This window comes from Lutra lutra, chromosome 14, assembly GCF_902655055.1.
Source record: "Lutra lutra chromosome 14, mLutLut1.2, whole genome shotgun sequence".
NCBI lineage: Eukaryota > Metazoa > Chordata > Mammalia > Carnivora > Mustelidae > Lutra > Lutra lutra.
This window is the reverse complement of record NC_062291.1, coordinates 16,071,729-16,094,967: the sequence shown is the minus strand read 5'-3', so window position 1 is coordinate 16,094,967 and position 23,239 is coordinate 16,071,729. Positions and strand designations below refer to the sequence as shown.

Sequence of the window (23,239 nt, the reverse complement as noted above, 5' to 3'; positions counted from 1 at the left end):
AGAAACGATTTCTACGTGTCAGCACCACACAGACACTATCCATGGTCAAATAACCACGCGATTCAGTTTCCAGTTCTCAGTTTATGTTTTTATAAGATACTTTCTTAACCCAGCCATTTCCTTGATCAACATTCCCAACCATGGAGACTACTAGGTTAATAAGATCATCTCTACAACAACGTCTAGTTGGCTGCCAATGAGCTCTTGGGGTCTGTCCCCTCTTGAGACCATGGCCATTTGTTTGTGACCCATCTCCTTGCCTACACTGCTCCTGAGTTCCCTTCCAGTGAACACGTTTCACAATTCCATGAATATTGCCCATTTTTGTTCTCAGCAGCGCATCACCGTTATACCCACACCCAGATATTTATTTCACCACAGCCAGGATAGGAGATAAAAACATGCACTTATTTTGTTATTTCTTTAATAGTTTTGAACTGTAGATTAGAGAGAGTCTATGCAGGGAAATAAACAAAGCCCTCAGTAATGTCAGAGAGAAATGGGAATTAGCATTTGTGGAACACAGACGTGCTGGGCACATCCCTATGTATTATTTTCAGTCGCGACATCAACTCTTAAGGGTGGGAGGAACAGAAGTTTGTTGTGTTTTTACAAAGACTTCATCATCACTAATAATAATAGCTAATAGTAATAAAGCTCGTATTGTCAGGAATAGCAAAGTGAGTGAGTTTTCTCCCTTAATCTTCGAGGCACCCTTTTGAGGGACTGTTGTCATCCCCATGTTTCAGAGGAGCTAACTGAGGATTACCAGAGAGGGTCCTATCTTGCCCAGGGCCACAGAGCTGTCAAGTCGCAGGACTGGGTTTGTGCTCCCATGCTATTGGTAGTAAGTGCTGTTTCCCTTCAGCTACATAGAAAACTGATGGCAGAGTGATTGATGCCTTACAAATGAGAGTTTAATGGAACTGGCCTCCTCAGACTCCACAAGAAAAGCTGAACTGTGCGCTACATGCCGCGAAGCCTCCCCCATGCTGGAAATGCCAGAGCCCCACTGTCATACCCCAGGATCTGGGGTACCTGAATGATGGCTTCTCCTTGTGGAATTCAAAGACTGGAAGTGAGAGGGGAGGACCTGATGCTAACAGCTGGTGGATGGCAAGGGGCTGCTGCTAAAGAGTCGTACGTATGCAAATGCCACCGGGATGACTGTGGTCAGCCTCATCAGCTGCTAATGTAATGATCATTGGTTATAAGCAGTTTACAGAGCCCAACAGCTCACCTGCGGAGGCTTTCTGTTCAGTTTGCCAACTGAAACTATAGTTTCAGTTTCCACTTTGCTTGGGTGGAGACCGTCCCACCGTCTGGAACCACTGTCCTTTGCATTCTGTAAAGACCTGTATAGTTCCTTAGAGGAAAGCCCTTAGAATCTCCACTTCTATTTTAAACTAGAAGGACACAAGACTCCCAGGATCCTGGCTCATAACTGAGAAGTCAGACAGCCCGAGGACTACTGCTGGAGCTAATTCAACAAACACAGTCACTTCTGCTGCAGCTGATTCTCTTAAAAATACACTCCTGATTAACCAACATGTCCAACTCTTAGATTGTCTCTAATGGCAAAATTTGGAAACCATCTAAATGTCCATGCAGAAAAGGATGGAAAAATAAATGATCATATGACCACGCAAAGCAGCTATAAAAACTAGGACGTAAAATGACGACTTAGCAAAGGAAAAAAAAAAAGGGAGAGGGAGACAAAGCAAGAGAGAGACTCTTGTCTAGAGAACTGATGGTCACCAGAGGGGAGGTGGTGGGGCGCGGGGGATGAAGGAGGGCACCTGTCGTGATGAGCACAGGGTGATGTGTGGAGGTGCTAAATCACTCCACTGTACACCTGACACTAATATTACACCATATGTTAACTAATGGGAATCAAGTGTCATTCTTTTCTTTTTTAAAGATTTCATTTATTTATTTGACAGAGAGAGAGAGAGAGAGAGAGATCACAAGTAAGCAGAGCAGCAGGCAGCGAGAGAGGGGGAAGCAGGCACCCCACTGAGCAGAGAGCTCGATGCGGGGCTCGATCCCAGGACCCTGAGATCATGACCTGAGCCAAAGGCACTGAGCCACCCAGGCGCCCCAAGTGTCATTCTAAGTCTATTTTTTATTATGGAAAAATAGCCCTCCAAATTTATGTACACACAGATAATATGTGTATATGTTATATATACATATTTACATATAAGAATACAGAATACAAGCCAGCATACATTTTATGATCCCATAAATAATATTTGTATGTACGTATATATCTATATCTAAAATCTAGGACGAGACAATCAGAAATGTGTTTCCCAATATGTTAATAATGGTGTTCCCTTAGGGAAATTTTCAGTCCTACTTCTTTTCGCTTTTTTGAGTTGCTTAACTTTTGTACAATTAGCATACATCTTTTGATGGGTAAACACAGTGATATTCAGGGAAAATAAATTTTGAAGTCTCTCTTAAATTGTACCACCTACGTATTAGTATCTGGCTCTCTTTAAGGATTCCAGGTCAATGGGCATCACTCTGCTAGAGTTTCATGAATGCAAAGACCTTGAGAGGTTGTATATAGCATAACAATCTATTCGAATTTGGGCTGAACCACACTATTCAGCTCCTTAAAGGACCTGCCAAATTCTTTTGTTCAATATGAACTCTCAGGGGAAGTTATAGCCGTTTGTATTTACTAGGCCTACACTATTAGGTTTTATTATGAAAGTGCTTTCGCAAGACGAATCATGAAAATTTTTAAGGTGAAATGTAGTTTGCTTTATATTTTTCCAGCTGGCCAAATGAATTATCCTAAGTCTGCTTCTGTCAAATTGAGATAATGATGATTTTGAAATCAGGTCAGCTAGTTCCGAGCCTTCCCAGCCTAGTTGGGTCGGTATGCCCCCCAGCTCCATCTTCCTTTGCAGACTCTCCCCCCACCACTGTAGCACCCCGACAAGGGTGCTGGTTGACAGCGTGAGCTCTGAAATGTGACTGCGTTTGTTTAAATCTCAACCATTTTTTGGCGTGTGATCTGGGACACATTACTGACACCCTGCCTATCTCCTCATCCATAACATTGAGGGTAATTCTCAGTTTACTTGGAAAGACGAAATAAAAGGGCTCACATATCAAACCCAGTGTTGGGAACAGAACCCCCATTCAGTGCATATCAGTGAATTTTAATCTTAGGTGCTTCAAGCCCAAGCAAAATATGACCCAGCACGGGCCGCTGTCACTTTATGCCTGTTCCTATCCCCACTCACCGGTCTCAGTCCTACCAACAGCACAGGTAAAGGGCCCAGAAGCTACTTTAAAAAGACTGCCGACCCTTGCACCACACTAGTTTTACTCTCAAAATTCCCAGAAACGGAAAAAGAACAAGAAAAGGCTAATACTTCAAGTCTTCCTCTTATTTCTCAGAAATGAAGCTTTGCATTATATTGGAAACTAGAATCTGCAAACGTTTCACTAGTAGGAAGATGCTACTTCCTTCTCGAGCACTGTGTTGCAATTTGAACAAAGGCCTCCTCGGGCAGAGAGAACTGTTATCTGGGTTCATACTGAACTACAGCTTCAATTGCAAGTGTAGGAAATACAGACAGGGAAAACGAAGCAAGCGTAGCGTAAGAAAACTCACAGCAGAAGACTCATGCTTAGAAGGTGGGGGAGTAGTCGTTGGAGCTGGGATGGGAACGGACGAGACCTGATGAAGGACGCGGGGTGCTCACGCCAGTGATTGGATTGTGGTGTTCAGTGTTGTGGGATGTAAATCATACCTCAACAAGGCTTTTAAAAGCATTTTTCTTTTAAAGGAAAAAACCAGGCAATATGTCTATCTTCTAATAAGAGATCTACTCTGGGATATATTTTTGATTTCTATTTTAAGGAATGAAATGTTAGAAATAGACATCTATGTTCATCGTTCCCCCTTTAGTAAAAGTTCCCCAGTTAGCTAAAACTATATTTCATTTTTATTCCAGTATCTGTCAATGATGAACATTTTTATAAAAAATTTGATCCTTTTTTTAGGACTTCAGTGTTGTGATTAAATGTCTTAAAATTTTTAAAAAGGCCTCACTCCCTCCCCCCTCTCAAAGTAGGATCATGACTTATTTTCAGCAAAATAGACATTTTAGTACAAAATTATTTCATCAAAATAATAGGTGATTGCTGGGTAATGTCTTTAGTGTCTTCATAATGTACAACTGAAATCAGATGTGACCTCATATAGTCTCCTAGAGCCCTTTCCTCACTTTTAAAAGGGGAATAAAACCACCTTATAAGCACAGATATTATAAGAGCAAATCCGATAGTGTCTGTGAAAATAGCTGGAAAGTTTACAAGTGCTACCCAAGAACAGTTACCATTACTACATGACCTCCAAGATATGTGAGAGCGCTGATTAAAGTGGAGTGGACACTCGTAAATAGTGCTTTACTCTTACTGTTCATCATCAAATCTGTGTTTTAAGTGGTTGTCCCAGCCCACTGAAGGAAAAAATGAAAGAACAGGAAGTTTGTCTGACTTTCAGGAAGTTCTACTTTCACAGAGAAGGAAAAACCAGTGTTATCCCTTCAACTCAAATAACTTCTTGGGCAGGACAAACCCCTGTGCTCACATATTGCAAAGTTACTCCAGTCATGAAAGAAAGCAAAAATTTTCAAGTGCACAGAAAACTCCCACTCCACACAGAAGTACTGGATTGTATTCTTCAAAGTTCCCTAACCAAAAATAGGCTAGTCCTTCTCGGAGAATTACTTTTCTCTGTAACAGTACTATAGTTTCAGGCGAACACTACTATAGTCAGGATAGAAAACCCCGGGGGTTAAAACTTCTTTTCTCACTGGTTGCTCCGAGTCTTCTCCCTCACCTCTCTCTGCACAATAACCTTAGATGCTTTCCTTTCCTCAGTCAGCATCCAAAACTTAAGAATGAATCACGGCATCTCGTTTGTTCCAAAGGACGCGCAGGAGAGGGGAGCATAAGGGACTTGTCACAGCCCGTGTGACATATAGCCAGCTGACACACAGAACCCAAAGGATGGATTATGATTTTAAACAGATGCCAGAGTTGAAAAGCTTTTCAGACAGGAGGAATAGAGGCATGACACCATGACACAATTTTATGGCAAGGATTTGATGTGTAAAACTTATTTCATCGATGACCAGTAAGTGGTTTATATATACCATGCAGAGCAAAGGCGCATAGAAAAAAAGAGCTTATTTTGTCTCTGCGTTTTCCTCTGCCATTTGTATAAGTGACAATCAAGAGAGGGTCTGGTCTTTTCTTTCGTTTCCCTTCCCATGTTCACCTCAAGCCCTCATCAAAAGTGTCCGTTCCATTTGCTTTGTCACTTGCCTTCAGATTAAAATTCAGTTCTGTAGCAGGAAATATCTGTATTATTAAATTCAAATTGATCAAAACCCAGTAAGACTATTTTCACAGAGGAGATAGTTTTCAAAAAAGACATTGAACTTTCAGTTTGGAGGAAGATCAGGAGAGGAACATCATACTTTTCTATTTTTAACTGCAACATGAATAAACAGTTGGACTATTTTATACAGACCACCTGGAAATCAAAGAATACTTGTGATTTCTCTTATTAAGGAATTAGCACTGATTCATTTTGACTCAAAAGTCTCCTTATACTGAATCAAAATGGTTTACTGAAATGTGCAATTTACATGTACCCTTTCTCTTCCATACAGTAGCCATGCAAAGTAAACCTTACTTCACTTTGTAGTGATTATTAAAATTGACATGATAAACTTTAAATTATTTTCTTTTATCACCAGCACAAAGACACAAAGATCAACAGAATAGAATAGAGGGCCTAGAAATAAACCCACGCTTATGTGGTAAATTAATCTATCACAAAGGAGGCAAGAATGAATATACAGTGGGGAAAAGACCTTCTCTTCAACAAATGGTGCTGGGAAAATTTGACAGCCACATGCGAAAGAATGAAACGGGAAAACTTCCGTACACCACACACAAAAATAAACTCAAAACGGATCAAAGGCCTAAAATGAGACGTGAAACCATAAAACTCCTCAAAGAAACAGAGGCAGTAATCTCTTTGACATCACCCTCAGAGATATTTTTCTAGATATGTCTCCGGAGGCAAGAGAAACAAAAGCAAAAAGAAACTATTGGGACTTGACTAAAATGAACAGCTTTTGCCTGGCAAAGCAAACCATCAACAAAAGGCAACCTACAGAATGGGAGAAGATGTTTGCAAAGGACGTATCTGATAAAAGGTTACTATCGAAGATATATAAAGAACCTATCCAATGCAATATCAAAAACCAATTTTAAAAAAAGGGCAGAAGAGTTAAACATGTTTCAAAAGAAGACATAGGGTGACCAGTAGGCACATGACAAAATGTGTGGAATCACTACTCAAAATACAAATATAAAACTACAGTGAGATACCACCTCACACCTGTCAGAGCGGTTAAAATCAACAACTCCAGAAACATCAAGTGTTGGTGAGAATGTGGATAAAAAGGAACTGTCACACACTGTTGGTGGGGATGCAAACTGGTACAGCCCCTGTGGAAAAGAGTATGGAGGTTCCTCATAATGTTCGAAATAGCATGCAAATCCAGTAGCTCTACTACTGGGTACTTACCCAAAGTAAATAAAAAATTAATTCTAAAAGATATATGCATCCCTGTGTTTATTGCATTATTAATAGCCAAGGTATGAAAGCAGCCCAAGCATTCATCGATAGATGAATGGATAAAGATGTGGTGTGTCTCTATGGGTATGTACACACACACACACACACACACACATACACACACACTCTGGAATATTAGTCATAAAAAAGAATGAGATCTTGTTGTTTAGAACAACATAGATCGACCTAAAGGACATTATGCTAAGCAAGATAAATCTGACAGAAAAATACCGTATGATTCGCTTACATTTAGAATCTAAAAAAACAAAACCAGCAAACAACAACAAAACAGACAAACAGAATGAATGTGTGGTTGTCAGAGGGGGGCCGGGTAGGCGGATGGGCAAAAAAAATTTACTTTCCTTATCAAATCATCAAATATTTTCTTGCCCCAACCGATATTTGATTTCTATGCACCATCTCATTCATCTGTATGAAGAAATACTACGTGTAGCGGTTTCCCAACTTGCTTCTGCTTTTCTAAACTGATCACTCCAATATTTCACAGAATTCTACTTTTCTAATACTTAAAGCACACTTATAACCTGAAATTTCACACAGACGGGAGTTGAGACTCCTAAGTTAACACTTCAATTTCATTTATTGACTCTGTGAAAGCTTAAAGTCAGTTGAAATGAAACAAAATCCCATATTGCAAAATTCAGCTCTGGGAGCTGTGCTCAGGTTTACTCAAGAAAGTGTTTGTATTCTCGTCATACTTTTGAGACATAAGGCCTAAAAAAACTTTATGATGCTCCTATTACATACTGGGAGGATTTTTTTTTTTTTAAGATTTTATTTATTTATTTGTCATAGAGAGAAAAGCGAGAGTGAGCACAGGCAGAGTGGCAGGCAGAGGCAGAGGGAGAAGCAGGCTCGCTGCCAAGCAAGGAGCCCGATGTGGGACTCGATCCCAGGATGCTGGGATCATGACCTGAGCTGAAGGCAGCTGCTCAACCAACTGAGCCACCCAGGCATCCCTACTGGGAGGATTTTAATCAAACGGCTTAAAATCAGTTCTTAAAGTCTTGATATAGGTGATATTCAAACTTCACCCTGATATTAAATGAAATAGGATAACTCTTTCCTCCCTGCTTTTGGGCTTCACATTTTTCACCAGATCTCCTACAAATATAAATGTACTTCAAATGTAGTTAAGCCCATTCCACACGTATTCCGTAATTTTGCCCATGCTCACTTCATCTATAGAAAACGGTCCCAGGAAACATTAAGCTGCTCTGTCCACGGGGATGTGAAATCATCACCACAAAAGTGGGTCCCTTGGGTTGAACTTATGGGACCCCTTTTTGGTGCTGGTGGTCTCTCTGCTCTTACTGTGAACTTGCAAGGCAGCTGGCTGGTGTTGGGGGCTCAGAACCCAGCCACCCGGCTCCCAGAGCCTGATCTCTGACAGAGCTCGGTATTTGAGCTACTAGCTGGTGTGTGTCAATGGCAATAGGGGATATTAATATGAGGAACAGAGTATGAATTAGCAAAAATTAAATGTATACAGTTGAGCTACACTGAAACATACAGAATGGCTCTTTCATACTCCCCACCCCCGCCGCCACCAAAAGCAAGAGAAACCATTTCATTTTAAGGACATGGCTATTTTCAACACTCCTAACATATACAAGGGGCCTGTTTTCCCCTCGCATGAATGAGAACTCTCTTTGAAAGTGTTTACATGAAATTTTCGGGGACACGGGCTACCTCCTGGCAAAAAGTAGACTACCTTATTCGGAAGAGAAATTATGTTTATTTTTGGGAGCAGCCCCACCTAAAAATAGCCTGTCCAGTCACCTTATATTCTTTGATTTCACAGGTGGAAGCTGAGAGTGGAGTCTATGTTCTTTAGGTTTCCATCACCTGACCTAATGCCACAGATGCCTAGTGCCTTCATGCCTGACCTCCCCCAAGAACAGAACACAGTGATTCCCCAGATGATGGGCTGCCTAAGGCCATTTCTCACCCTTCTTCCATGCAACCCCTGGGCGGGTCTGTCACTTTGGTGGCCTGTGAAGACATGTAGCCCTCGGTGTTGTAACCTTTGCCTGGAATGGCCTTGCCCAGCTGTTCACTTAAATCCCAATCCCAGGATTCCTAAGCCCTGGCTGGAGTCCTGTGTCTCCTCGGGGCCTCTGCGATCCAATCAGCTCCAAATGGTCTCCCTCTTTCTGAACTACGAAGAAACTTTCTGCATAATTCATAAGTTAATACAGTACTAAAGGATTTCATTTGCTCTTCTTCAGATGTGTTATTTTCTTATTTACAAGAAGGCAGAAATTCCTTAAAGGCAGGGATTGCCGCTGCTAGTTCTGATCCCACCAAAAAATATTGAGGGATTTTATAGAAGATAAATTTTTGCTGAATGTGATGGGCCCATAAATTGTTACAGAAAACATAAGAGTGACCGAAATGTTAACTTTCAGATACACTCTCCTATCACTCATATCTTAACCCTTGCAAAGACATGTCTAGTGCCTTCCAGATTTACATGGATATTTCTAGAATAACACATGGTTATGGATGAGAAATGAACATTTTACTGGACCCTAGAGCACTGATTTAAAGTACTTTTAAGGGGCGCCTGGGTGGCTCAGTGGGTTAAAGCCTCTGCCTTCGGCTCAGGTCATGATCCCAGGGTCCTGGGATCAAGCCCCGCATCGGGCTCAGGGAGCCTGCTTCCCTTCTTCTCTCTCTGCCTGCCTCTCTGCCTATTTGTGATCTCTGTCTGTCAAATAAATAAATAAAATATAAAAAAAATAAATAAAGTACTTTTAAGGGGGCGCCTGGATGGCTCAGTGGGTTAAAGCCTCTGCTTTCAGCTCAGGTCATGATCCCAGGGTCCTGGGATGGAGCCCCGCATCAGGCTCTCTGCTCTGCAGGGAGCCTGCTTCCCCCTCTCTCTCTGCCTGCTTCTCTGCCTACTCGTGATCTCTGTCTGTCAAATAAATAAATAAAATTAAATACTTTTAAGGAGAAAGATTCATTCCTATAGAGAGCTGGTATAAAAAATACTTTCCAAGATGTGTAAGCAAGTCATTATTTGTAGTCTGTGCACACTCAACTTGGTTCCAACCACTGTATAAATACACCAGAAATACTTGCATCAGCTTATTCTTTTGAAGGAGGCACCTCAAAAGAGGGTGACCCTTGGTAATGAGCCCACTAGAGGAACGGGAAGGGAAAGCAAGCTTTGAGTTTCCCGGGAGCGCAGAGCCCTCGCTCACCTGGGTGACAGAGGACGGGAGGCCTTGGGGGAGGGCTTCTGCAGGCATCCTGTGCAGTCAGTCACCATGGCCACCCATGGCCGTGCTGCCTGCCATCCCCCAGCTGTTCCGTTTCACTGCCCATGTGGCCTGCCAGGGAAGGTCTCGAAATGTTCCCATCTTTCGTGGGGTTTCCCTTTGAAGTTAAGCTGTTCACCTTTCAGAATGATGACACACAGCTCCGCTGACCGAGCAATGGATTTCTCACATAATTGCTTCCTTAATCACCTCCCAGTCTCCTCTCGCCTTCCACTGGTGGACACAGCCCACCCGTCCGGCCTGCATGGGATGCCCAGTGCCAAGCAGCTGGCAAAGATGCCACGACAGGGCTCCCGACCCTGGCCAGCCCTGTGACCCAGTGTGGCAGTGCTTGTGTCTTGCCGCCACCCTGCCCCTTCCTGTGCTGTCCTCCCTTGGGGGGGGGCACAGGAGAAAGGAGAGGGGACCTGTCTGGCCCCTGTGGCAAGAGCCAGACCCTTGCTATGCCCCATCGGGGTTCCATGGCTCAAGGAAGCTGTGGAGGTAGCTTACAGGATTCAGCCAATGGTAATGAACCTAAAGGAAGGAGCTCGAGAGCTTTGTGGGGATTTAATAGAAGCTGTCACCGAGGTCATTCTGAAGACCTCAGGCTCTTTCTCACAGTGAAGAAATTATACTGTCAGGACTCAGCAGAGCAAGGGAGAAAAAAGGGTAAAATTACTCCATCCCCTTCCTTTTCTCTGGGTAGAGCGAGAATGGTAGTTATCATTAGGATATTTTAATAATAAAAATAGCATCACAACACTGACTGACTTATGGAGTGAGGCATTATTTGGGGGCTTTGACTCATTTAGTCTTTGTAACCTTGTGAGGCTTATATCCTACTGTGAGCCTCATGTTGGAGAATGGGAAACTGAGGCACAGAAGTAAGTGACCTCTGAGGAAATGACCAAGCATGCCCAGCAGGGAAAAATCTGAATATAGGAGATCTGAGTCCAGAGCTCTAGCTTTTAGCTATGATGTTGTCATGTCTGATTTCTTTTTCCTCCACAGACATTTTACTACAGAAATAAGAACGGCAAAAGATTCAAAGAAGGGAGCACTTCTCTGAAGGAGATGTGAACAGAGGATTATCACAGTGGTGATTCTAGATTTGGGTCTAATAAAGGTGCTTGAATTCTAGAATTTTTTTTTTTAAACAAAGGTTGTACATGTGACAACATTTGTTTGATGTCACTGCAGTGGCTGTTGTTGGTGTGATAAGAATCTAACCAAAATGATAGAAAAAGTTTCCAGTTGAAAACAAATCAGTAGGGACACCTGGGTGGCTCAGTCGGTAAAGCCTCTGCCTTCGGCTCAGGTCATGATCTCAGGGTCCTGGGATCAAGCCCTGCATGAGGCTCCTTGCTCAGTGGGGAGCCTGCTTCTCCCTCTCCCTCTGCTGCTCTCCCTGTTTGCACTAGTTCTCTCTGACAAATAGATAAATGAAATCTTAGAAACAAACAAACACAAAACCAAATCAGTAGTTCTGGACTTTAAGAGCCTTTTTACTGACTGCATGGTCTTAGGCAACCGATATGCATTAACCGCGACGTCCTTCTAGTAAAAGCAGAGCACGTCTCATTTCCTGCTCCCAGAGTAACTAGAAAGGTAAAATAATGTGCTGGATGTAGACCAGTTTGAAGGTCATAGAGCAGGGTTCAAATGCAAGGCCTGATTATTTTAGTAAGGAAGTGGCATCACTATTGTAAAAAAATATGATTAGTATCAGTCCATAAACGAGCCCACGTTAGTTGCATTTTATAGGAGTGCTCTGTAATGCTTTAGGTCATCTCTGTAGATGCCCTAACTCTGTTTTAGGATGCCACCTCCTGCCCAACACCGCAAATGCTGCTCGTACTTTGATTATTGGATTATTAGTTCCCATGACTGTCCTTCCCAGCAGCTGTTTCACATTAGACTCTGAATGTCCCAGCAGGCAGCTTGCTACATAAATATGTAACAAATGAAATAGAGAGGATATAAGCCGCGAAGACAGAGATTATGTCTTCCAGATCTTGGTCCCTATATTTTATCCAAGTATGGAGCTCTGGTCTAGGAGGCATTGGATTGCTGGATAAAACCATTAAATATCTAATATCTAAAGCAACCACATCAGCATTGCCAGATTAAAAAGGCTGATTTGTGCAAATCTGTTCTGAAAAGGAAGCACATCTCAGATGAGAGCAAAAGTAAATCAAGAATGTGACCTTAGAGCAATGCGACTAGTTTTCATCTGTGGTGGTAGAATCAATCTCCTTATTCTGCAGTCATACCTTGCAAATTAAGGGGATTACCATCGTGTCTTAGAGTGGCGCTTACTGCTTTAATGAGTGAATCATCTATTAAAAAATGAGTTCTTTTGCTGAAAGTGCTATTATAAACGAAATGTGGTCTTCTGGAAGATAAACAGGCAGCACTGAGCAAATTAAAAAGCTCATTCTTCAAAATAAAAAAGAATAGTCAGAAAATATGGTTTCTGCCAGATAACAGGAAAAAAAAAACAAAACCCAGTACGGATGACTTCTCGGAGGTAGTAATTGTGAATAGGACATGTCTGATAGTCAACTCATTAAAATCAGCTCTGCTAAAAGTATTTATGAAACAGAATTAATAGCTCCAGAGCAGATTTCCCATTCATATAAGACCAGTTCTTCAAGCTTCTGGTTTCATCACTGAACAATGATGTGAGTTTCTGTTCTGCGCCAAAATTGCATTCTCCTCTCCAAAAGTTGGCAATGAACTATTTAGTAATAGTCCTGCCTGAGAAATCTTCTGGCATCTAAATTCACCCAAATTGAGATAAGCAATAAAAATTTAAGACATGCTAAGAAGACTTTTGCATATCATTATGCAAAGTAACATGAAGCTAATCTGTATAACAAATTATAATAAAACTCCTGAGTCCTACCAGGAAATGGGGTTCAACAACCTCAAATTTAATTCTTCATACCCAATTCAAGAGTTTTATAATCCTATTTTCTATACTTGGGATAAAATTTTAAATGCCATTATAAAATTAAAGTGCCCTATGGTTTTTATCATGTCATTTACCTGATCAACATCATTGCTGAACTAAGGATTGGTAGGTTCAACATATCCATTTTATATATTTGGTATGGTACTGTCCATACACATATGGGAAATTCATCCATAAATGTCCGGCAGGACTTTTCAATATATCACTCTATAATATTGATAACGATCTTGCACATATCATTTTCAGAGGAGACTGAAGCGAAGTTCTATAATCACAACAGAACAGGGCTCTGCCTGGTCTTCTTCCCACGGTGAAAGGCGTGGGTACTGGCCTGAAGGTGCTCTCTGCTGCCCCCTGTCCCAGGTTTGTGGCAATTCACTATTCACCACGATGACCGTATGCTAAGGCCGGACTCTCAGCTCTGGCCTCACTGAACACTTATGACAAACAAACAATCACAGAGAAGGATATTTTTCATACCCAATAGTTAAGAGTCTCAGGCAGTGAGTAAGTGGTAAGAATGGGAGACGGTGAATCGTAGGGCAAGAGCCATCACCTAAATGACTAGCCCCCATTCAACAGTGAAGACAATCCGGGTATTCTGATTTTCACAAGGGGTTTCTGGGTCAAGGGCAAAAATCACATGACATGAAGATGTGGCTTCAGAGGTTAAAACCACGTGCCTCTTTTCTAATGTATGGCTTGTGCCTAGCGGCCCAATATGGATTTATCATTCCTGCAGGTATCTAATGTTTTTGCAAACTGGACTCCAGTTAAAATTAATTCCTGAGGTGATGGTTTTGGTTAGTCTATAATCATCTGTGTGGAAGAGTAAAATATAATATTCATGAGAAGAAAATTAGGCTGAACTACCCTCTCTCCTGCGATGGAGCTTATACACGTGTGTACACACACACACACACACACACACACACACAGGTATTTTTGTCTTTTTAAACCACGTTTTACATGGGCACCTTTTGTATGCCCACGCTGAGCCATCCCTAATTTTCTGGTAAGTTGTTTGTGCCTCCTGAAACATTTTGACAGAAGTCTCTAGAAGTTTCCCCCTGTCAACTTGGCATGTAATTCTTCAGCTTGACGTAATTTCAGTGTATGAGCAATTTTCAGTATTTCAAACATCCTGAGTAAACTCCTCTATTTCATAAAATACCTTACTGGTAACCTAGAGGTCCCCAACTTGATATCCTCGGACCCTTAGGAACCCACAAATTGGTTAATGTAGATTTTTTCTTGGTCAACCAAAACAATAATTTTGCTGTCCAAAGTCTTTACAAAATGATATTTAAGAAACTATAAGTCACAAAATCAGCCTCTAGGGAGTTCTGTCCACATTTAGTTCTTCATTCAAAAAGGGATGGAAACCCATGCAAGCAGGTAAATAAATGCAGCCGACAATATGCTCTTCCTGGCAGGGACCTCTGCCCCCTGAGCTGTTTATGTGCCCCAACACCCCTGGACAAAGACAGTACTGGTAATAAGTCTTCACTAACTCCATGAGCAGTTAGATTTTCTCACAAAATCAAAGTTCTTGAAAATGAAATCTAACACTGCGTTGACTGGCAGATTTCAGAAGAACTTCTCCTAGGCCCCGGATCTGTACTCCAATAGCGGAAAATCCTCACTATGACACCAGATGTCAGGTCAGAGGCAGCCTAACGGATAACATGTCCAAGCAGTGTCACCGGAAGCAGAGTGCCAACTCAACAAAACCCATCAGGGCTTGAAATTTTCCTGTCTAGTTATTTTCTTGCCTCATGTTTAGATAAACAGCATTTTTCCTGCCTGTCAAAAGCCAGGAATCCCAGCTGCAGCAGAAATGGACAAACATCCAAACCCAGCACTGGGCTGATCTGGTTTTAGGGCAGGGGATTTCTCTCATCCTCAATGGCAACAGGAACTGTTTACTGCACTGTAGAGGGAGTTCCTAACATACTGTACTGGTGTCTGGTGTCAGGGGTTCCTCCAGGTTCAGCAGAGATGCGGAAATTAATCTGCCTTCTCGAACTGGGGTCATATCCACACCATCTCCCAGTGCAGCAGCTCAGTTACCAGAATACATTTTTTTTTCTGGTCTATGTAACAGATCAGTTCTTAAACTTGTATTTCAAAGGCCCAATATGCTATGCTTCCATTTGGTTTGCACCACATTCATGCAATATGTTGAATGAATAAACTTGCACCAAATGTCCCCATCGTCCTCATTAATACTTAACCTGTGTGTGTGTACACAAATGTGTGTGAAATATTCACACCATATTATCTAATATGGATATATACACACTATATATATATATATATATATATAGTCACTATAACTTGGTGCTTGCTATGGAATCACAGAATTAACTACAACATTATTTACATTTTCTTAAAGTTTTAAGGCAGTATTAAACATTTTTAATTAAATACAGATAGACAGATTTTACTCATTTATTTACTTCCCTAGTTCTGAGCCATATTCTCTAATTTATCCATGCACTAGATCTACAACCACAAGGATTAAAATGTAAATTTAAATATATATATAAAGGAAATGAAGTATATATATATATGTATTACATAGTGTATTATAGTCTGCATGTCTACATATAACATATATATGTATCCCATTTCCTCTCTGTATTGAAACTGACATGTAGGTAGGTGCGTGACTAAGTGGATGAGAACTGCTCAGAAATAAGGAAGTTGAGGTCACAGAATACCAGCTGGATAAAAAGCGCTTTATGGCTCCTCGTTAGGTTAATAGGTTTACCTTTCATTTACTATGAGGAGGTTTTTCTAAAAAAGTAATTTTTTATTTTTTAATCATCTGTTTACGGGCTACATAGTATTTAGCTCACTGTACCTGTTTCAGACTCGGATATGCTGATGTGAAAGCATTTGGTACCGATTCAGGAACAGTAATAAGTAATGATGAGAGACTAGAGAGAAATCTTAATCTAGAGGGAAAAATGTGGGAGAATGGCCCCCCCCCCGAGCATGTAAAGGAGAATCACCTACCAGCTCCACTCGTCCGAAACCTCCGACTCCGAGGGTGTCGATGATGTTGAAGTCAGACAGCTTCAGGTTGGCGAAGAAAGCAGCTTCAGCTTCGTATCTGGATTTTTTGATGCGAAAAAATGGAAATTTCTTAGAGGCGCAAACACGAGAACCACGCACGACCGACGCGGAATGACAGGACTGTGGCTCGGGGTTTACCTGCTCAAATTCCATCTTGCTTCTAGAGTCTGTGTCTCCTCCCAAGCATAAGTGTTTGGTCCCCGTTGTGCAGAATAACCAAGATTTGTACTTGTCTTTCAAAGGAGAGTAAGACAGAGCACCTGGTACCTGCCAGTCACGTGACTGCTACATCCAGCCACTAGATCAAGAGTTACATTGCAGGGCTTTCCTGCGCGTCTTCTTGCGAGCCCAGATTGTTGGGCTGGTTCTTTTTTGGTTTTGTTTGGGGATTGGGGGTTTTGCTCGGTTTGGGTTTAGCCGTTCAGATTTGGGAAGGCGGTTTCTCATGAGTTTCTCTTTTCCGGAGGCTGGCAGTGGCTCCTATCAGAATTTATTAAGAGCAGCAAGATCATTGAGGTCTCTGGAGAGGCATCACAGTCAGGTTTTAGAACAGATCCAAAAAGCAGAGGACTGATGTGCCAATGTCTGAAACGGAGGATTTCGGAAGCATATTCACCTTCCTAAAACGTGTCTCCCCTCCGTTTATGTTTACCCACTGCCTCTCAGCTGGTCATCCCAGTGCCTTTATGATTGCCAGTGTCTTACAGGAGCGGTGTGGAGGAGCAAAGACCATGCTCCGAAGTCTAGCTCTGCCCCAGGCACATCTGACACACGCAAGCGGCCAAAATAAGCTTCTCCTGATGAGACAAGTGAATATGAGAGGCTTAAAATATCTTCTTATTAAAGGCCCTACTATTTTTAGAAAGGGCAGGAAGGCATAACAGTGAAGATGACCCTCCCTCTCACTCATGTCAGGTCAGGGAGTAATTCAGCTGTCTCCAAACTGAAGTCTCTGGATAGCTCTGTGCAACCTATGACCTTCAGCCAGGCGGTACCCGACGCGGTCTACGCTATAGATAGATATGATGAATGTGCTTGAGAGGATGATCCGAACGCCGCTGGTTTGTCAGTTTCGGGATAGAGTCACCCGCAGGCGTGCGTGGCATTAAGCCGTGTAACATTTTAGCTATTCCTTGGAAATCCAACACAAATTTAGACTCTCCACTTGGAAGAGACGTGAAACAGCGTTCTAGGTGAGGTTTTAGACATTCTCCCCAAGTTACAACCCCAGTTGCGGTTTTAAACAATTCTTGACAGACTCATGAGAGGGTACAAACGACCTCATGTTCATTATTGGCTGGTTCTGAGCCATGCACTCCCTCTAATGAACCTCCATAAACGAGGCTGCTGGCCAATCCTGATGGCGTTGTAGACTTCTCTTGTTAAGCACACAGTCAAAAGATTGGCATAGCGATTCTGGAGATGGTTTACTAGAATGGGACATAAGCAGCAAATGTGCATTTCTAGCATTCCGACTGGTCCACTACTTTGGAAAATTAAAACTCCATCCCATTTAAAGGGCCAGTGGCAGAGTTCACTTCAACAGGTGCTTACAAGGACATCTGTTGGGATCAGACCCTGTCATGGTTTGTATGCGGTCAAGCATTTCTCGGCAGGCTAATCAAAGTCTTAATGAGACTGCTTCTGAGTAATATCCTATGTGCTTGCCAGATTTCGAAATCTCAGACATAGTGAGGGTAAACTCTTTCAGATTATTCTGATACCATTTTATATAGCTAATAAAGTGTGGTGTTCTTATAGTTCCTGAAGTTACTCCCAAATCCTTACACTTGGGCTCTGTCAAGCTAGGCTAGTGATCTCCAGCCCTGTGTGCACCCAGAACTACCCGAGCATCGCCCAGAAACCATGTAATGTGGGTCCTACCACAGTGAGTGAAGCAGAAATTTTGGGGGGCAGTACCCAAATACCTGTATTTTTTTTAAAGCTCCCTCGGGGATTCTGATGTATAGCAAGCATTGAGAATTATAGCTCCAACTTCTCTGAAAGCCAAGGGAATTCCAGAAACCATGGGAGCATTTTAGGGAGGATTAAAATGGTCCTGGGAAATCAGTAGCTGCCCAGTGAGTCTGGGGGTGATGTATTCATGCCAAGAGGGCTGGGGGCTCTTACAAACTTGTCTGGGCCCCTGCCCTCTGATCCTAGACCCCTTGAAATGACCAGTAATGGCTAACAGAGCTTAAAACAAACAAACAAACAAACAAACAAAAAGGGAACATTGCTAAAAAAACAAAAACAGATACAGAACGCAGAAATCACAAGCTTAGCTGTTTTGTGTTTGCATTTCTACAGCAAAATCCTGACTTTGTTTATACTCACTCTGGGATTAACTACTGATGGTATTTTCATTAATGGGATGGATATATTAACTCTCATGTTAATAGTAGACATTTTCTCTGTAGCCATTAAAATCCACCTAAACATATATGGCCCCATACACTGAAGGCACAATTACCATTAAAGAAAATATTTCATGTTTTAAAGAAAAGAGGTTGGTAACACTGCCATTGTACTTGCTAATCTTGGTAATTACTTTGCTAATACGGCTTGGTGACTTTTTAAAATACTCCCTAGTGGGGTGATTCTAATCTAGCAGTTGGTGAAATACATTCTGAGGGCCCTTCAGATAATGTCTTCCTCTTCTTCTTTTTTTTTTTTTTTTTAAGATTTTTAAAAAAGCTTTATTTATTTGACAGAGGGAGACCACAAGTGGGCAGAGAGAGAGGGGGAAGCAGGCTCCCCACTGAGCAGAAAGCCAGACACAGGGCTTGATCCCAGGACCCTGAGACCATGACCTGAGCCGAAGGCAGAGGCTTTAACCCACTGAGCCACCCAAGAACCCTTCAGATAACATCTTCTTGATGTTCCATTCCATTCTGTGTTGGGGCCTGATTCTCAGAGAGTTCAAACCAGGTAGGAATGCTACCACAGCGTGCTTTATTTTTTCTTTCCCACCCAGGGCATGTGATTTGCTTAATATTTTTCATGCATTTATTTCTCATTTAGATTACTCTTTACAGACAAGAGTTATATCATAAGACCCTGTATTCTTCTCCTTTTTAAATAACTTCTGTTATTCTGTTATGGTGGAAATCACACCAGGAAGGGACCTCTGTAAAAAGTTAAACTGTGGATGATCTGTCTCTTCAGTTATCTACACTTGTTTATAACTGGGAGACTCATTTTTACTCTTCCTTTTTACTCAGGGATGATTTGAAGATAATTTGAATCCATCAGTTATGTTCTACTTATTTTAGACTTGGTAAAAGTTTGAGTGCGAAAGGAGACTAAATAAATTGGTTAAATAAATGGATGTCGTTCTACTAAATAAATTTATTTTGCCCGAAGGAGGTCAGTGTGGAACCCAAGTTTCTAATGGGGCCCAAGGAATTGAGCCCAGCTTCATTCAATTCTAAAATTCATCCATGAAACAGCACTTATGAAAAGGACAGTTGCCAAGTGCTAGGGGAAACTTTTTCAGGAAGAAATAAAGTTTGCGATGTTTGGTTGCTTAAAATCTAGAAAGGCATAGAAAGTATATTTTCCAATGTCCTCAATTTAGTTTGAGGTATTGATTTCTGAAAAGAATATTGTTATTATTATTTTAGTATTAATATTTTTAATTTAAAATAATTATATTTTAAATTTTATTTTGAAAAATTTTAGTATGGGGTGAAAGCAATGGATCTTCTCAGAAAAGTGCAAATATGGACAAGCCCTTTTTGATATGACCTTAAAATAGGTCAACAACACAAAAATGACTATACAATAAGAAATTAACCACATTGGGTGAAGGAGGCAGAGATAATTTATCATTTCCCAAACAGCCCTGACTATAACATTCAGCCGGGGCTCTAGGTAATTAGAATCCACAGACAATAGCTGATCTGTATAGGGTACTCTTTAAATAATGAAATACTAAACTTTTTTTTTTAAAGAACTGATTAAAAGGAATGAAGTTGTATAGATGTTCTCTCTTTTCAGCTCTGCCTTTATACCAAGAAGTTTCAAAAGTGATGAAAATGCAAAGCAGCAGGTGTAAAGATGAGCAGAACAAGGCATATACGCATAACCTAGAAACAGAACAGTCCAGAAATAATCTCAGCCTCTCTACATATACAACCACATATCTTCACAGTATTACATTCACTGTTTTTAGGAAATAGATAATAACCATTTATGTTTTTCCAATATTACCAGATTCCACAAAGCCATGGAATAAGAATCAGTTGTCCTTCATTATTCACAATCGTTTTCCCACTGTTGCCATAGGGCCATGAATCAACGGTGTCATCATCTCACAACCACAGAACTGGGCTCTGTACTTGGTAAGTGACCATTATTATTAAGAAGTAAATGTCTCGCTCTATTGGAAACCACATATGATGATTCTACCCAGTACAAATATGTGTGGAACTTAAAATTTTTTATCTTGAGATTAGGATAGCAGTCATAGCTTAGCATTATCTTATAAAGCAGATTGTATCATGTGCATTTTTAATGTAAGTCTCAAGGAGTCAAAGGAACATAATAGTTGTAGAAGGGTTACAAATGCCAGTAATTAAGAGTCAATGGAACCAAAGGCTACTGTAGCCCTTCTGCTTTAGCCCCACTCATCTATAATCTACATTGCTTCAGAAGCCTACTCTAAAAGTCTCCAAGGAAAATCACATAAAGTCCATAAAGTCTTAGCATCTAATCCACCTGCAAAATAGTTACCATGGCTTTGCCCGAGCTCATCCGCTATTGGGTATATTTTTGTTTCTTGATGAGTTTAGTTTTACCACATTTTGGAAATATATAAAAGTGAAATTCTTCAGTAACTACATGGACTCTCATCTATGACTAAGTTTCTTATTCTATAACTTCAGTAAGATGATTCAGTTGGACAATGTCTACTCTGGACTTAAAAATAACAAAAGAGCATCCTAGCATACAGACAAAAGTTAAGGACTTGTGGTCCTACTTCTGCCAATGATTTGGTACCTCCAAGTCCTGATTTTGCCAACATTTGGGCCTTTCTAGGAGTATCAACAAATTTACATTTAGTAAGAATGAATTTTACAATTTGTCAGAATCCTTAAATGTCCAGATAAATGCCTAGAAATCTTTTAAAACATTTTTTAAATTTTATTTATTTATTTGAGAGAGAGAGAGAGCATAAGCAGGGGAAGCAGAAGGCAGAGGAAGCAGAAGGCAGAGGGAGAGGGAGAAACTGTCTCCCCACAGAGCAGGAGGAGCTCAATGTGGGACTGGATCCCAGAACCCCAGGATCATGACCTGAGCCGAAGGCAATCCTTTAACTGACTGAACCACCCAGGCACTCCCCCACATTTTAATATGATCAAAGAGCACAGAAAGCTATAAATATATATAGAAATAGTTAAAAAGAGGATAAGAGATTTCAGAAAGTGAGCCTTAAAGCACAAAAGATGCACACATGGTCTATGAAATAACCAGGATATAATTCTGCCTGTCCGGTGAATAATCAATTTGGTATGCAGGACTTTATGCAGTAGTAGTAGTTCCTGATTTCATAAAGCTTGGTTCATTTGGTAATTTGTAGGTCTGTAGAAATTCAGCCAGAAAACCAACTTAAGAGAGAGAAAGTAGAATTAGAAACCGGACCAATAATGTTTGCACATTAAAATAAATGTGATTTGGGCTTAAACTGCAGGTCTCCCTCAACTCTGTGTATGTACAGTTAGTACGTCCACGTCCTTCCTTATTCCCCTGATTCTCAGATGTCTGGAGTTAGCTGAGTCAGCCACCCAAATAAAAATGAGTAGTCTTTCTTAACTCTGTAACTAAACTATCGTCATCTCTTATTAATTTAACTCTATTAAAAGTTTCATCGATAACTGAACCTGAAAGTAGAATCTTTTGACTTCATTGGAAAACATAGTGAACCATTTTATAACTTAAGGTTTGAACAGGGAGTTATTTCCTGTTGAAAGAATCATGGTTTTCAACTAAACCGATTTTCTAGAAGTCCCTGTTAACATGAGAAACCCTATTCCTAAAATTCTAAACAAAAAGGGATGATTTCTCAGTTACTTGGTCATAAGACACACAGGGACAGTTGTTCGTATAGTCACTCTTCTTTAAGCAGCAGTGATAGAAACTTCTAGAAATAAAAAGTTTAAAAGTAATTTAATGAATATAAAGTGTTTCATTATGTCAATTTTTGCCAGAAAGTGTGATCTTGACTTCAGGGAATCTGAGATAATATTACTTTGTTCTCTGTATTTTAAAAATTGTAGTTTTCAGGAATAAGCAGACTTTTTTTTTTTTTTTTTTGAGTACTCTAATCATGAAATAGTTCTACTTCTCTTTCAAATATATTCCCTTGAGGAGATACAGCCAACAGGAATACACAGGAAAATTGCATTTCTCATATCTGCTGCATAATAAGACTGATAGTAATTCAAATATTCTGCATTTTGAAAGCACCTTTCTTCCCAGGACTTTAAATTTCTCTCATTTAATTTATCCTTCCTGATTCTCTGTGAAGATGGGATAACAAATACTTTTCCTTCTCTTTTTCAGTGGGGCAAACCAGTCATTGATAAGTGGTTGGTTTCAGAAATTAAATAGCAGAAGTAGGGCTAGAACATTTGCTCAAGTTTCAAATCATGGCATAGTTACATTTGCTCCTAAAAACTTAACTTACTTTTAAGCAAGATAGGAGAGAATCATACAACTTTAGAGATATTTTTATTTCAAAGTCTGGAGATACTAACATGGTTCAAAATCTGGACTGACATCATTGGGAGTTCACCTAACCCAACCTCTGATTTTTTAAAGATAAAAAGTAAAGTCCAGAGACGGTAAGCAACTTAGCCAAGGTCCCAAAGACTTGGGGACACAGGCCAGGTGTTTGACATGTGATCTTTTTACTATATGATTCTATCTTTGCAGTTTTTATAATATTCTGATATTTGAAATAAGGCAAATGTAAGGCAAATGTAAAGGCATTTAAAGGCAATTTAAAGGCAAATTTAAAGGCAAATGTAAGGCAAATGTAAAACTTAGAGTATATTTAAGTAATATGGTACAACTTATTACAGTTGGGACTTTAATTTTAAGGTTAAGATTAAATTCCCCCCCTCTTTTTTTCCCAATATTATAACACATAGACTAAACATGACCTATAAAGAAAAGTCTTTGGGTAGAAAAGAT

The 23,239-nt window shown here is 40.6% G+C and overlaps 1 protein-coding gene across 5 annotated transcripts in view; it reads right to left on the bottom strand.

Moving 5' to 3' along the window:
• Positions 1-23,239, bottom strand: part of PRKG1 (protein kinase cGMP-dependent 1) — a 1,261,510-nt gene that overhangs the window by 29,332 nt on the left and 1,208,939 nt on the right. For 4 of the 5 annotated variants that reach the window (XM_047703632.1, XM_047703631.1, XM_047703633.1 and 1 more), the window contains one exon: positions 15,980-16,076. In XM_047703632.1, coding sequence (XP_047559588.1) covers positions 15,980-16,076 — 97 coding nt within the window. Of the gene's footprint in view, positions 1-15,979; positions 16,077-16,177; positions 16,268-23,239 lie in introns of those variants that run through there. The other variant, XM_047703635.1, reaches the window with a different exon arrangement.